The sequence below is a fragment of the Glycine max genome, chromosome 12 (genome assembly GCF_000004515.6).
Source record: "Glycine max cultivar Williams 82 chromosome 12, Glycine_max_v4.0, whole genome shotgun sequence".
NCBI lineage: Eukaryota > Viridiplantae > Streptophyta > Magnoliopsida > Fabales > Fabaceae > Glycine > Glycine max.
Window position 1 is genome coordinate 19,204,384 of NC_038248.2, and position 15,556 is coordinate 19,219,939.

Consider the following 15,556-nt stretch of genomic DNA (forward strand, 5'->3'; position numbering starts at 1 on the left):
TACATAAATGACTAATCATACACAAGACATTCATTGAAAAATCTAAACCAATCATGAAGCAAAAACATGAATAACCCAAATTAATATATAAACCACATAGTCATATAACATAATTCATAAAAATTCAGTCATACTAAACAAATATTAAAAGAAATACTAAATGTTCAAATGTCATAATAATATAGCCAAATACATGGCTAGAAATCAAAGTACTAATAATACTAAAGATTTATAAAGTCAAAGATGATGGTGGTGGCAGTGGTGGTAGATCAAAGCATGTGAAGATGTAAGAAACATCTCCTTCAACCTTGGTGATCCTTGAATCCATCTCATCGAATCGCATGTCCACTTGTAACCCCAGAGTATCAAACCTTTCACCAACAAAGGTTTGAAGACCATCGAACCTGTCCAAAATCATTTGAAGAAGAGAGGAATCTTCTTCAACTGGTAAGTGTCCTTCTTCATCAATGGGTTGAGCACCCTTTTTTACCCAAGAGCCATCATGATCTTTACGGTAACCGAAAGATGCAATCACAGCGGCACTAATTAAGAAGGATCTCTTGATTGGAACATCGGGTTCAGAATCAAGAGGGATGTTAAAGTGTTGAAGGAAGAGAGTGACTAGGTGTGGATATGGCAATGGAGCATTTAATCGCAATGCCTTATGCATGCGATATCGGACTAAGTGTGCCCAATCAATTTGTCGGCCTGTATGAAAAGCCCACATGACAATAAGATCTTCTTCAGAAACCTGTGAAGGTTTGAAGATCTTGGAAGCAAAATACGCACAATAAGATAATGAAGGATGCGGCTTTCAAAAGCCAATGAACCGACAAGAAGCCTTCCGGTCATATCCGCTTGGTTGGTGCAAACTAACCGGTGGGCATCATGCACATTGAAATCAAATTTCCAATCATCATTCAGTGTACCTTCGAATGGTACACCTTCACTAGACAATTGGGTCAAGTCATAGAATAGGGATTGATCAATGACCATTTTTATCCCATAAACTTCAGAAATCAAATTGCCTTCTTGAATTTCAAGATTAGAATATAAGGCTTTAACTAATTCAGAATAAACAGGCAATTTTAAAGACATGAAATGAATGAGATTGGAGTTCTCAAATGCCTGAATGCATTCAAAACTCTCATTGGAAAAGAAATCCATGCCAATAAATTTTGGATCAATAATGGAACGAGAAGAGAAAATATTTGTGTACCGTATCCATTGTTCTTCTAATGAGAACAATGAGGAAGAGGAAATGGAGGAGGGAATCTGCGTTTCTTGAGTCTCGGAATGCCGCTGGCTTCGACTCGAAGAACCTTTTCGCTTCTTTGATGGTTCTGCCATTTGAGGGAGTTATTTGAAATTTCAATTGGTTTAAATGAAAGAGAATGAAAAAAGATGAAGTTTGGGCTTTGTGGGGAGTGATTTGGACAAGAAATGAGTGAGATATGGCAGAAGGAAGAATTGGGAACGAGGGTTTCGCGAGAAAATGAGGAGTTACAATTTTCAGATTTTGAAATCTGAATATATAGGAGCAGGGATGCGTTGTAATTTATTATAGTATTTGGTAATCGATTACACCCTTCTAAACTGCCTGTAATCAATTACACTATTGTTTTAATCGATTACCAGAGAGCATTTCAGCCAAAACTAAATGCTGAATGACTTTTAAGGGAAAAGGGATTTGAATGAATATCAAAATACCTTCTTAAAGAAAATATATATAACATTAAATTTTGAAAATACTTTATGAAAGAACCTTAATCAAGTAATTCACATGTCACATTCAAAATCATGCATAATCATTTAAAAGAAACATATATATTCAATTATATCAAAATAATCAACATAAGTATTGAAGAATAAAGATCATAGATATTATCAGAATATTTAAAAGGAGACTTCATGCTTTGAGAAAGAAAATTAACTCAATCAAGAACATATAAACATATACTCACAATTTCAATCAATCAAGACAAACAAATAAAATTTTGTTAGTCATCATAATCAAATTAATTGAAAAGAAAGATTTCAATCAAAATAAAATTTTAAAAGAGAATGGTTTTGATGTTACCTTTTTTCATGATTAAAGTATCTAGTTCTTCAAAGATGGAAGTCACACTTTTACTTTTTGCTTAATCTTCTAGAGAGATGTTCTCATTACTCTCATAGTCCTTGGTTAGAAGGTTGATCTCCTTCTCTAAACCGTTGGATGAGTCATTGTCATCCCATGCAATGTAGGACTTCTTGGTCCTTCTTTCTTCATACCTTTTCCTATCACTTTTCTCAGGCCATTCCTCATTTGAAGGACAATTTGCTTTGATGTGACCAAGTTGGTTGCATTTGTAGCATCTAAGAATTTGATAGTCTTCTTGAGATCTTCTTCCATTGTTGAAGTTTTGACGCTTCTCGATTCTTCTTTTCTTGACAAATTTTTGAAACTTCTGCACAAAAAGTGAGAAGTCTTCTTCATCTTCTGATTCTTCTTCTTCATTTTCAGAATGCATTGATGAGGAGGCTTTAAGTGCTATACTTCTTTTCTTTTTGTTGATTTCTTCATTTTGATTAAGACGTTGGAGTTCCATTTCATGTTCCTGCTTCCTGCAATTTTCCAAACAAAGTAGCAAGAGACATAGAGGAAAGATCTTTACTTTCAGAAATAGTAGTTACCTTGGGCTGCCATTCCCTACTTAAGCATCTTAAAACTTTATTAATTAGATCTTCATTAGGGAATATTTTTCCTAAAGAGGCAAGATGGTTGACTATATGTGTGAATCTTTTCTGCATGTTATGGATGTTTTCATTAGGGTTCATCCAAAACAATTCATATTCATGTGTAAGGGAATTGACTCTAGATCTTTTCACATCAGTGGTGCCTTCATGTGTAAGTTGGATAGTATCCCACATCTCCTTGGCATTTGTGCAGTTTGACACTCTAAAATATTCATCTATTCTTAGGGCTAAAGTAATAATGTTTTTGGCTTTAAGATCATACTGGATTCGTCTTCTATCTTCTTCAGTCCATTTATCTCTAGGTTTTTGTGTTGTGGTGCTAGCACTTACATCTACTAAAGTGGGTATGTAAGGTCCTATTTCTATTGCTTCCCAAATGTTAAAATCTATGGCTTCAATGAAAATCTGCATACGGGTTTTCCAATAATGGCAACCCTCACCATTGAAGATAGGTGGCCTATGGATGGAATTTCCTTCAGGAAAAAAAGAATTTGAAGAGGCCATGAATCTTGAAGTGGTCAAACTTTATGCAAGATACCTGCTCTGATACCACTTGTTCGATCAAGTGGCCTCAGAATAATTAAGAAGAGAGAGTTGAATTAATTATTAATGAACCTTTACTAATTAAAAATCTATCCTTCTTAATGTTACTAGATTCAATTAGGCTTTTACTATAATGTTAAGAAAGTAAAGAACAAAAATAGAAACTTAACCAAAAGTAAAAGCGATAATTAAAGTGCACAGCGGAAATTAAAGAGTGTAGGGAAGAAGAAGACAAACACAAGAGTTTTATACTGGTTCGGCAACAACCCGTGCCTACATCCAATCCCCAAGCGACCTGCGGTCCTTGAGATTCTTTTCAACCTTGTAAAATCCTTTACAAGAAAAGATTCACAAGGGATGTACCCTCCCATGTTCTCTTTGAACAACCAAGTGGATGTACCCTCCACTTGAACTGATCCACAAGAGATGTACCCTCTCTTGTTCTCAGTTACAAAAACCCAAGTAGATGTACCCTCTACTTGTACCACAAAGGATGCACCCTCCAATGTGTTAAGACAAAGTTCTCAGGCGGTTAGTCCTTTGAAACTTTGTGAAGGGGAAACAAAAGATATCTCAGGCGGTTAGTCCTTTGAAATCTTTTGTTTAAGGGAAAGGGAAGAATCAAAAGAGTTTGGAGACTGTGTCATTTTGAATTCTTTGAAAAGGGAGAGGGGAGACACAAAAGAATTCAGGCGGTTAGTCCTTCATTCTTTTGGAAAAGGAAGAAAAGAGACACAAAAAGAATTCAAGCAATTAGTCCTTGGCGAATTCTTTTTGGCAAAGTGAGAAGAGAATGAAAAAGATGAATAGCACACTTTTGTTTTCTGTGAAAGAACAAAGTTTGGAAACCAGAAAACTCATAAAGCTTTTGGCAAAGGAAGAAGAAGTTCAAGAAGATGTTCAAAGAGATTCAAAGGTTGTAAAAGAATATATTAAAAAGTACCTGAAATGCAAGTCAAGGTCTTGCTTTTATAGACTCTTCATGTCTGGTCAAGAAAACCATTGAAGAGTTATAACCTTTAGAAAAACCTGAAAACCATTGGAAGAGTTAAATGTTTTGATTTTTATTTAAAACTTGTCGCTGGTAATCGATTACCAAAACCATGTAATCGATTACACAAAGCTTTTTATGAAAGGATATGACTCTTCACAATTGATTTTGAATTTCAACATTTAGATACATTGGTAATCGATTTCCAATATCTTGTAATCGATTACACCATTTTAAAATCAATTGGAATGTTGCAAATTCAATTAGAAACTTTTGAAATCAATTGGAACGTTGCAAATTCAGTTAAAAGCTTTTGAAATCAAACTTTGCCACTGGTAATCGATTATAGGAAACTGGTAATTGATTACTATAGAAGCAAAGACTTTGTCGTTGATGTTTTGATGATGCCACATGATCATGATGATTTGACTCCTTATGAAAATGCGCTTCTCAAGTTTAATTCAAGAAAACAAGACACAACATCAAGAAGATCTCTAGTGTTTTTAGGAAGGGAATTCCAAATTGAAACTGCAAAAGGTTTGGCCAAGAAATTTAAGCAAAAAAGTTTTTTCAAGAGATTTATTCTATGGTAATCGATTACCAGAGGATGTAATCGATTACTAGTGGCCAAAATGAATTATAACAACTATTAGAAATTTGAATTCAAATTTTACACTGTGTAATCGATTACACATGGATGGTAATCGATTACCAGCAGTTACTGACTGTTTTGATTGAAATTTTAAAACCTGTAATCGATTACATAAGTCTTGTAATCGATTACCAGAGGAGATTTTCAGAAAATTATTTCCAAGGGTCACAACTTTTCAGATGGTTTTTTACATGGCTATCAAAGGTCTATTTATATGTGACTTGGAACACGAATTTGCTTAGAGTTTTTCAGAACAAAAAGTCTTATCCTCTCAAAAAGAAAAATCATTTTATCCTCTTAAGAATTCCTTGGCCAATACACTTGCAATTCAATAAGGAATTAATTGAGTGCTAAATTGTACAATCTATCTCTTTCAAGAGAGATTTCTTCTTCTCTTCTTTCTATTTCTCAAAAGGGATTAAGAGACCGAGGGTCTCTTGTTGTAAGGAAATCTAAACACAAAGGAAGGGTTGTCCTTATTTGTTTCAGATCTTGTAAAGGGATTTTGCAAGATAGTGGAACTCTCAAGCGGGTTGCTTGGGGACTGGACGTAGGCACAAGGATGTGGCCGAACCAGTATAAATCTGAGTTTGCATTTTCTCTTCCCTTAAACTCTTTTATTGTTTATTGCTTATTATTTCTATTTAGTAAGATTAATTTGCATTATTATCTAGGAGTTATTGTTTAAAAGGAATCTTCGGTTGTTGGGTTAAATTAAAAATAGATTTTTTTTAATTGGGGAATAGTCTGTAATATCTTAACTCAACCCCCCTTCTTAAGATATCTGAGGCCACTTGTCTGACAAGTGGTATTAAAGCTTCATTCTTGTATAAAGTTTTGAAGCTTGAAGAATAATTGCCGCATCAAACTTCTTATTCCTAGAAGGAAATTCAATAAATAGGCCTCCTATTTTTAATGAAGAGGGTTACCACTACTGGAAAACCCGAATGCAAATTTTCATTGAGGCAATAGACTTAAACATTTGGGAAGCCATAGAAGTTGGACCTTATGTACCCACCATGGTGGCTGGAAATACAACAATAGAGAAACCTAGAGAAGAGTGGTCTGAAGAAGAAAGAAGATTAGTGCAGCACAATTTAAAGGCTAAAAATATCATTACTTTTGTTCTCGGAATGGATGAATATTTTAGGGTGTCAAATTATAAGAGTGCTAAGGATATGTGGGACACTCTACAAGTTACACATGAGGGAACAATTGATGTCAAAAGATCTAGGATAAATACTTTAACTCATGAGTATGAATTATTTAGGATGAAGACAAATGAAAGTATACAAGATATGCAAACAAGATTTACATATATAGTTAATTATCTTGCATCATTAGGAAGAACTTTTCATGAGTATGAATTATTTAGGATGAAGAGAAATGAAAGTATACAAGATATGCAGAAAAGATTTGTCTATTATGTCTCTTGCTATTCTATTTGGAAAATTACAGGAACATGAAATGGAGTTGCAAAGACTAAATCAACATGAAGAAAATGATAAAAAGAAGAAGGGAATTGCTCTTAAAGCCTCATCTTCAATCCAAGAGGAAAGTGACATAGAAGATTTAATTGACTTAGATGAAGATGAAGATCTTAGCCTCTTTGTCAAAAGATTCAACAAATTTATTAGAATGAGAGGAAATCAAAGAAGACAAAACTTCAAACCTAAAAGAAGAACTGAAGAGTCATCTCAAATTCCAAAATGCTTTGAGTGCAATCAACCTGGACATCTGAGGGCTGATTGTCCAATCTTTAAGAGAAAGATAGAGAAGTCTGAAAAGAAGACTATTGGAGATAAGAAGGCAAAGAAGACATATATCACATGGGATGACAACGACTTAGAATTGTCTGATGATTTTGAAAAAGAAATGGTTAATCTATGTCAAATGGGCAAAAATTATGAAAGCGACGAAGAGGTAACATCTTCTAACAAATCTATTTCTTTTGATGAGTTACAAGATGCATTTTCTGAATTACATAGTGAATCAATTAAACTAGCAAAAATTGTCTCTTCATCTAAGAAAAAAATTTCAAAATTAGAGAAAGAAATATCAAAATTAAATAAAGAAATAGATATTCTTAAAACTAAAGTTTCAATCTCTAAATCTAGTGATAAAGATTATGTTTCTACTATGACTAATGAAAAAGTTAATTCACGTAAATGTTGTAGCAAATATGTAGAAGAAATTTAAAATTTGAAAAACTCACTTGCAAAATTTTCAATTGGAAAGAATAATCTAGATGCCATATTAGGAAATCAAAGATGTATTTTTGATAAAGCAGGAATTGGATACAAACCAGAAAATCAACAAAAGTTTTACAAAAATTTCTTTTCTTTCTCAGAAAAATACAATTCTCCTTTCATTACATGTTTCTATTGTGGAAGAAAAGGGCATGACACATCTACATGTTATTTTAGAAAAAATTGCAACAATATCAAAATGATATGGGTCCCAATAGGATCTTTAGTCAACACTAACACACAAGGACCCAATAAAGTTTGGGTACCTAAGTCACAAACTTAATCATGTAGGAATCTTTGAAGAAGAAATGGTACGTAGATAGCGGCTGTTCAAAGCATATGATGGGAGATTCATCAAAATTCACACATATCTCTCCTAAGAAAAGTGGGCATGTTACTTATGGTGATAACAACAAAGGTAGAATTCTTGGAGTTGGAAAAATAGGTACACATTCTTCAAACTCCATTGTAAATGTTCTACTTGTTGAAGGCCTTAAGCATAACTTGCTTAGTGTTAGTCAATTATGTGATAAGGGCTATCTAGTGTCATTTGATTCTCAAAAATGTTTTATTGAACATAAACATGATACTAACATAAAGCATATAGGGTATAGAGTTAACAATGCTTATATGATAGACTTAAGTCAAAAACTAGATAATAATAAATGTTTTCTTAGCAAAGATGATGATCCATGGCTATGGCATAAACGTATTGCTCACATAAACATGGAACACTAAAATAAATTGATTTCAAAAGATTTAGTTGTTGGTTTGCCTAAACTAAAATTTGAAAAAGATAGACTATGTGATGCATGTCAAAAAGGAAAACAAACTAGAGTTTCATTCAAATCCAAAAACATTGTTTCAACTACTCAACCTTTACAATTATTACACATGGATTTGTTTGGACCTTCTAGAATCATGAGTCTTGGAGGAAGTTACTATGCCCTTGTTATAGTTGATGACTATTCTAGATATACTTGGACATTATTTATCACTCATAAGAATGATGCATTCCAAGCATTTAGGAAACTTGCAAAAGTTATTCAAAATAAGAAAAATCTCAAAATTATATCTATTATGAGTGATCATGGGGGTGAGTTTGAAAATAAAGAATTTGATTTATTTTGTGAAAAGCACGGCATTGAACATAATTTTTCTACACCTAGAACCCCTCAACAAAATGGAGTTGTTGAAAGGAAAAATAGGTCTTTGGAAGAGATTGCTAGAACCTTATTGAATGATACTCCTCTTCCAAAATATTTTTGGGCTGAAGCCGTTAATACTGCATGTTATATCATGAATAGGGCTTTAATAAGACCCATTTTAAAGAAAACTCCATATGAACTGTTGAATGGTAGAAAACCCAACATTTCACATCTTCATGTTTTTTGTGGCAAATGCTTTGTATTAAACAATGGTAAAGAAAACTTAGGAAAATTTGATGCTAAGTCAGATGAAGGAATTTTCCTTGGATATTCCTTGCATAGTAAAGCTTATAGAGTATATAATAAAAGAACCATGACTATTGAAGAATCCATTCATGTTTCCCTTGATGAGTCTAATGCTATTTCTCCGAGAAAGGATATTATAGATGATGTTGCAGAATCTTTAGAACAAATGCATATTCATGGTCAAGATTCTAAAGGAAAAGGGAAAGGAAGCAATGAAGATCCTCCAGAAGAAGCCAAATCAAATGATGAACTTCTAGAAGAATGGAAAGCTTTAAAAGATCATCCCCTTGACAACATTATTGGTGATATCTCAAAAGGGGTAACAACTAGACATTCTCTTAAAGATTTATGCAATAATATGGCTTTTGTGTCTATGATTGAAGCTAAAAATATAAATGAAGCCATAATAGATGATTATTGGATAATTTCTATGCAAGAAGAACTAAATCAATTTAAAAGAAACAATGTGTGGGAACTAGTAGAGAAACCTGAAAACTACCCCATCATAGGAACAAAATGGGTATTTAGGAATAAGTTAGATGAACATGGCATAATCATTAGAAATAAGGCTAGATTAGTTGCAAATGGATACAATCAAGAAGAAGGTATAGATTATGAAGAAACATATGCTCCAGTTGCAAGATTAGAGGCCATTAGAATGCTCTTAGCTTATGCATCCATAATGAATTTCAAGCTTTATCAAATGGATGTTAAAAGTGCTTTTCTAAATGGCTTAATTCAAGAAGAAGTATATGTTGAACAACCTCCAGGTTTTGAAATATTAGATAAGCCAAATCATGTTTATAGATTGAAAAAGACTTTATATGGTTTGAAACAAGCCCCTAGGGCATGGTATGGACGTCTAAGCAAATTTCTTTTAGAGAAAGATTTCTCTAGAGGAAAAGTGGATACCACACTATTTATAAAGAGAAAGTATGATGATATTCTATTTGTTCAAATATATGTTGATGATATAATCTTTGGATCCACTAATGATTCATTTTGCAAGGAGTTTTCTCTTGATATGCAAAGCGAATTTGAGATGTCAATGATGGGAGAGCTAAATTACTTCCTGGGTTTACAAATCAAGCAAACTAAAGAAGGTATATTTGTCAACCAAGCAAAATACTGCAAAGAATTGATCAAAAGATTTAATATGGAAAGTGCAAGGCACATGGCTACACCTATGAATACTGGCTGTTATTTAGACAAAGATGAATCCGGTTAATCTATAGACATGAAACAATATCGAGGTATGATTGGATCTCTTCTCTATTTATCTGCTAGTAGACCAGATATCATGTTTAGTGTATGCATGTGTGCTAGGTTCCAATCTAACCCTAAACAATCACATCTGAGTGCAGTAAAAAGGATCATAAGATACCTAGTAGGAACAATCAATTTAGGATTAGGGTATCCTAAGAACTCAACATGTAACTTAATAGGATACTCTGATTCTGACTTTGCCGGATCAAAAAATGATAGAAAGAGCACAAGTGGGACATGTCAATTTATTGGACCTGCTCTTGTATCATGGCATAGTAAGAAACAAAATAGTGTTGCTTTATCTACTGCTGAAGCGGAATATATTTTTGCTGGCAGTTGTTGTGCCCAAATTTTATGGATGAAGCAACAACTATCTAACTATGGGATCCTTCTTGATCATATACCCATTATGTGTGACAATACAAGTGCAATCAATTTATCCAAAAATCCAGTTCAATATTCTAGAACCAAATATATATAAATTAGGCATCATTTCCTAAGAGATCATGTTCTGAAGGGTGATTGTGTGCTAGAGTTTGTTGATACAAAGAATCAGCTTGTTGATATCTTCACAAAACCTCTCCCCAAAGAAACATTATTTTCCATTAGAAGGGAATTAGGCCTCTTAGATATTAGTGATTTGGATAAATAAGGATTGATTGATTGAATCATCTATGCTTAATGATTGATTGTTTGTATTAAGTGTGTTACCTTGCTTGATTTTATTTAAATTCTTTGTTATTATGTTTGATTGATGCATTATTGTGTGTTTGATGCTTGAATGTTTGAATTAAATACCTAAGAGTGGTGATGATTGATATAGTTAGATTTTTAGCATAGATATAGATAATTTTTAGAGAAACAAGCCTAGTTTGTGTTCTGGTAATCGATTACCATTAATTGTAACCGATTACACAAGAACAGATAGCCTGTAATCGATTACAGCAGCCTGTAATCAATTACCAGAAGGCTAAATGCTCCTGTAATCGATTACCAAACCTTGTAATCGATTACATCACATCCTCTTCTATAAATACTCACGAAATCCAGTGGTGTTGCGCAGCCAACTCCTCCCTACATGCCTCATTTTCCCTAAATCTTCAGACCTTCATATCTCCCTCAATTCTTAACCAAATCAAGTCCCACAAAGCCCAATCTTTATCATTTTCACTCCTCTTTCAATTCCACTGATTAAAATTCACTAAAACTTCATAAAATGGTAGAATCATCAAAGAAGAGAAAGGGATCATCCTCCACCACCGCTGCTGCTGGCCATCGCCGCCACGAACCATTTGAAGCACCCGCAACACCTATTCATCCTTCCTTATCATCTCCACGATCATCTACTCTATTTTCTTCAGATGATCAACGTCTACGGTACAACTCTCAATTTTCTTCTAGGATCATCTTAAACCCTAAGTACCTAGACACATATTTCTTTAATGATGAGACATTTGACTGTTATCAAGTGTTTCAAAACTCTGGATTGGCTGATTTTATGTCCTTAAAATTGTCTTACTATCTTGAACTTGTTAAAGTCTTTTACAACAATTTAAAAATTCAGGATGGTATTATTTCTTATGAGGTGCATGGTATTTCTATGATCATTGATCAATCTCTATTCTTTTCATTGACTAAATTACCTAGTCAAGGTGCACCTTTTGAGGGCACCATTGTTGATGACTAGAAGTTCGATTATTCTAGTCATGATGCTAGTCGTATGGTTTGTAATGACCAAGCTGAAATGATCGGTAGATTGCTAGCCAGATCATTAACCTTTGATTGTCGCATCATGCACTACATTATCATTAGAATTTTGCTTCCCCGTTCTTCTAATTTGGCTCAAGCCTTTGAGGAGGACATGATTTTGATGTGGGCTTTTCTTACCGGTCGTCAGATCGACTGGGCTCACTTGGTTAGGTACCGAATGCATAAGGAATTACGAGCCAATGCACCTATTCCATATCCTCATTTGGTCACCCTCTTTCTCCGTCATTTTCAAATTCCTCTTGATGATGAACCTTTTGTTCAAGTCAAACGTTCCTTTGCTATAGGTGCTGGTGCAGTCACTTCTTTTGGTTACCGTAAGGATCGTAATGGTCAATGGCTGAAGAAGGACGTGTTACAAGACGAGCGTACTCCCTCTCCTCCTCCTAAGCATGATGATTCCTCAGCCCTTATGACTGAAGTTCTTTCGGAGTTACGGGGTCTCCGCACATATGTTGGTGAACGATTCGATTCCTTGGATGGTCGCTTTGAAGGCATGGATACCCGTATCACCCAGTTTGAAGAAGATGTGACTTATATTTGTCAGAGCTTCGATCTTCCACCATCACCACCACCTTCTTAGTTTTTAGATTATTATTATGTTTTATTATAAGCCGTGTATTTGGCTATGCTTTTTTATGTTATCATTTTTTGAACTTTCGTTATCTTTCGATAATTGGCACTTAGTCTTTTATGCTTGGATTATATTTGGTATTGACTTATTTATGCTTGGATTATATTTGGTTTTACTTTATGGATGATTGGCTTATATTTGGTTGTGACTTATGATTGATTATAAATACTTTAGTTATATCTTATATCATCTTGCGTTGATTGCCACACACTTTGGCTTTTTGATGTTGCCAAAGGGGGAGAGAAATGGGGTGGTATAGAAGTTTAAAAATAGAAGCTTAGAAATCAAGTGATTAAGTGATCATCAATTCCAAAACATAGGGGGAGTTGAAATGAGTGAACGCAATATATCTTGCATATACATTGCTTGTATCTTGATTTCAGGAATTAAATTGTCATCATCAAAAAGGGGAAGATTGTACAAGCAAAGACTTTGCCGTTGATGTTTTGATGATGCCATATGATCATGATGATTTGATGCCTTATGAAAATGCGCTTCTCAAGTTTAATTCAAGACAGAAATTCAAGAATACAAGATACAACATCAAGAAGATCTCTAGTGTTTTTAGGAAGGGAATTCCAAATTGAAACTGCAAAAGGTTTGGCCAAGAAATTTAAGCAAAAATGTTTTTTCAAGAGATTTACTCTCTGGTAATCGATTACCAGAGGATGTAATCGATTACCAGTGGCCAAAATGAATTATAACAGCTATTAGAAATTTGAATTCAAATTTTACACTATGTAATCGATTACACGTGGATGGTAATCGATTACCAGCAGCTACTGAACGTTTTGATTCAAATTTTAAAACTTGTAATCGATTACCAGAGGAAATTTTCAGAAAATTATTTCCAAGGGTCACAACTTTTCAAATGGTTTTTTGCATGGCTATCAAAGGTCTATTTATATGTGACTTGGAACAGGAATTTGCTTTGAGTTTTTCAGAACAAAAAGTCTTATCCTCTCAAAAAGCAAAATCATTTTATCCTCTTAAGAATTCCTTGGCCAATACACTTGCAATTCAATAAGGAATTAATTGAGTGCTATATTGTACAATCTATCTCTTTCAAGAGAGATTTCTTCTTCTCTTCTTTCTATTTCTCAAAAGGGATTAAGAGACTGAGGGTCTCTTGTTGTAAAGAAATCTGAACACAAAGGAAGGGTTGTCCTTGTGTGTTTCAGATCTTGTAAAGGGATTTTGCAAGATAGTGGAACTCTCAAGCGGGTTGCTTGGGGACTGGACGCAGGCACAAGGGTGTGGCCGAACCAGTATAAATTTGAGTTTGCATTTTCTCTTCCCTTAAACTCCTTTATTGTTTATTGCTTATTATTTCTATTTAGTAAGATTAATTTGCATTATTATCTAGGAGTTATTGTTTAAAAGGAATCTTAGGTTGTTGAGTTAAACTAAAAGTAGATTTTTTTTAATTGGGGAATAGTCTGTGATATCTTAATTCAACCCCCCCTTCTTAAGATATCTGAGGCCACTTGTCCAACAATTACCAGAGAGTAGAAACTCTGGTAACTTAGAAAATTTTGAGAAAAACTCTTTTGAAAAACAAAAATGTACTATGTTTGTTTTTTGAAAAAACTTTTCAATACTTCCCTTGTGAAGTCTTCTTGATTTCTTCTCTTGAATCTTGAATTCATCTTTTCTTGAATTTTTAAATCAAACTTCTCTTGATTCTTGAAACTTGTTGACTCAATCTTGAAATTGTTCTCTTGGGCTTTTTGTCATCATCTTTGTTATCATCAAAACTACTCGAATCAACTTGATTCATCATCATAAAACTTGCATCTACAATGGATCAACATGGTGCTGTAATCTTAATCTTATGTACTAGTATCTTATCTATTATTTGATCCTGTAATTTAAATGAAGATCTTGTCTATTAGTTACAACTTAGTTTAGATTAAGATAGATTAGATCTCTTGCCAATCAGTTGTACATAGACTCTATAAGTGTACTATACAATATCAATGAAATGCAATTGAGAATTTCCTCAATAATTTACTCTATTGGTCATTAAAAACCACCAAATTGAAAAATTGAACTCATGAAATTGGCCTACTCTCATGGACCCTCCTTGCTTTGAATTGGAGATCATGGAATCATGCAATCTATACTCATGCATGATCCAGTCGGTTTTCGATCCCTTTGGTGGACGACCCTTGTAGAACACGAGTGCCTTGTTGACAGCAATGCTCTTCATCCCACAGGAAGTGAAAATGGGTTTGTTAGTCCCAGTAGCCTTCCAATAACTAGAAGCAGCTGCTCTATTAGGCCTCACTCCCTTGGGATACTTCATATCTCTTGGAGTAAAGAAATACCACTCATCCTCCCCAAACAAAGCTTTGCCTGTTCATAATTAAAAGCTATCATTCCTTTAGTAATTACTACTTCAAGACAATAGCAACAACAATAACAACAAAAGCCTTATCCCACTGAGTAAGTACTTGAAGAAAAGAATGAAACACAAACTAAAACAGTGCAATTGCTAACACTGACTTGGGAGCTCCCATGGATTATAGTTGTAAAGATCTATTTCTGCTATGAATGAAGCAGGAAGGGGTGATGATGTCACTTTGTTTCTCAGATAGTGAACAATTAGCTCCTCATCAAAAGGGTGGAATCTAAATCCAGGAGGGAGTTGGATTTCTGAATTAGCATCTTTATCCATGAACATCCTAGGAAATGTATCAATCGGTTACCAATATTATCGATCAAAATGTTTGTAAGCTTGAAACACTGTGCATGGATTATATATATAAGTTGCTAGGCCATGCAGAGAGGGACAATTATTCTGCGTATAATACTACCCAAACTAATATGCAAATAAGATGGTTTGATGTCTTCTTCACTTCATTTGTAAAAGGAGCTGAAATCAATCCTTTCACTTGTAAAACTAAATTAATTATGACAGCAACAAGTTTATTTAAAGCTAGGCTTAGAATAAATACCAACCATAAAATTTGAACTTGACTTAACAATTAAGCGACCTGCCATTAGGAAATATGCTATGCGTATTTATTAAAATTTTACTATTGTAGCCGCCCATTAGCACCACAATTTCGAGTGAAAAACTCTCATCATGTGGTGTAACTGTGTGACTGATTTTGTGGCATTACATGATAGCTTTTCCATCAACTGGAATGTGAATCCCAGCATAGCTTAGGCCTTGTTGTTTCTGTGGATGAACACCTAAGTAGTCTCTTCTTTCCCATTGTTTCCACTGTGCGTCCTTCCTTATTTGTTTTCATG

General features: G+C 34.0%; 1 protein-coding gene across 1 annotated transcript in view; it reads right to left on the minus strand.

Annotated features, from left to right (window-relative positions):
* NAC172 (NAC domain-containing protein 172) overlaps window positions 1–14,975 on the minus strand; it is a 32,835-nt gene extending 17,860 nt beyond the window's left edge. The window contains exons 1-2 of the mRNA XM_041007223.1: window positions 14,804–14,975; window positions 14,367–14,653 (exon numbers count right to left, since the gene is read on the minus strand). Coding sequence (XP_040863157.1) covers window positions 14,367–14,653; window positions 14,804–14,975 — 459 coding nt within the window. The remainder of the gene's footprint in view (window positions 1–14,366; window positions 14,654–14,803) is intronic.
* Between the last annotated feature and the right edge of the window lie 581 nt (window positions 14,976–15,556).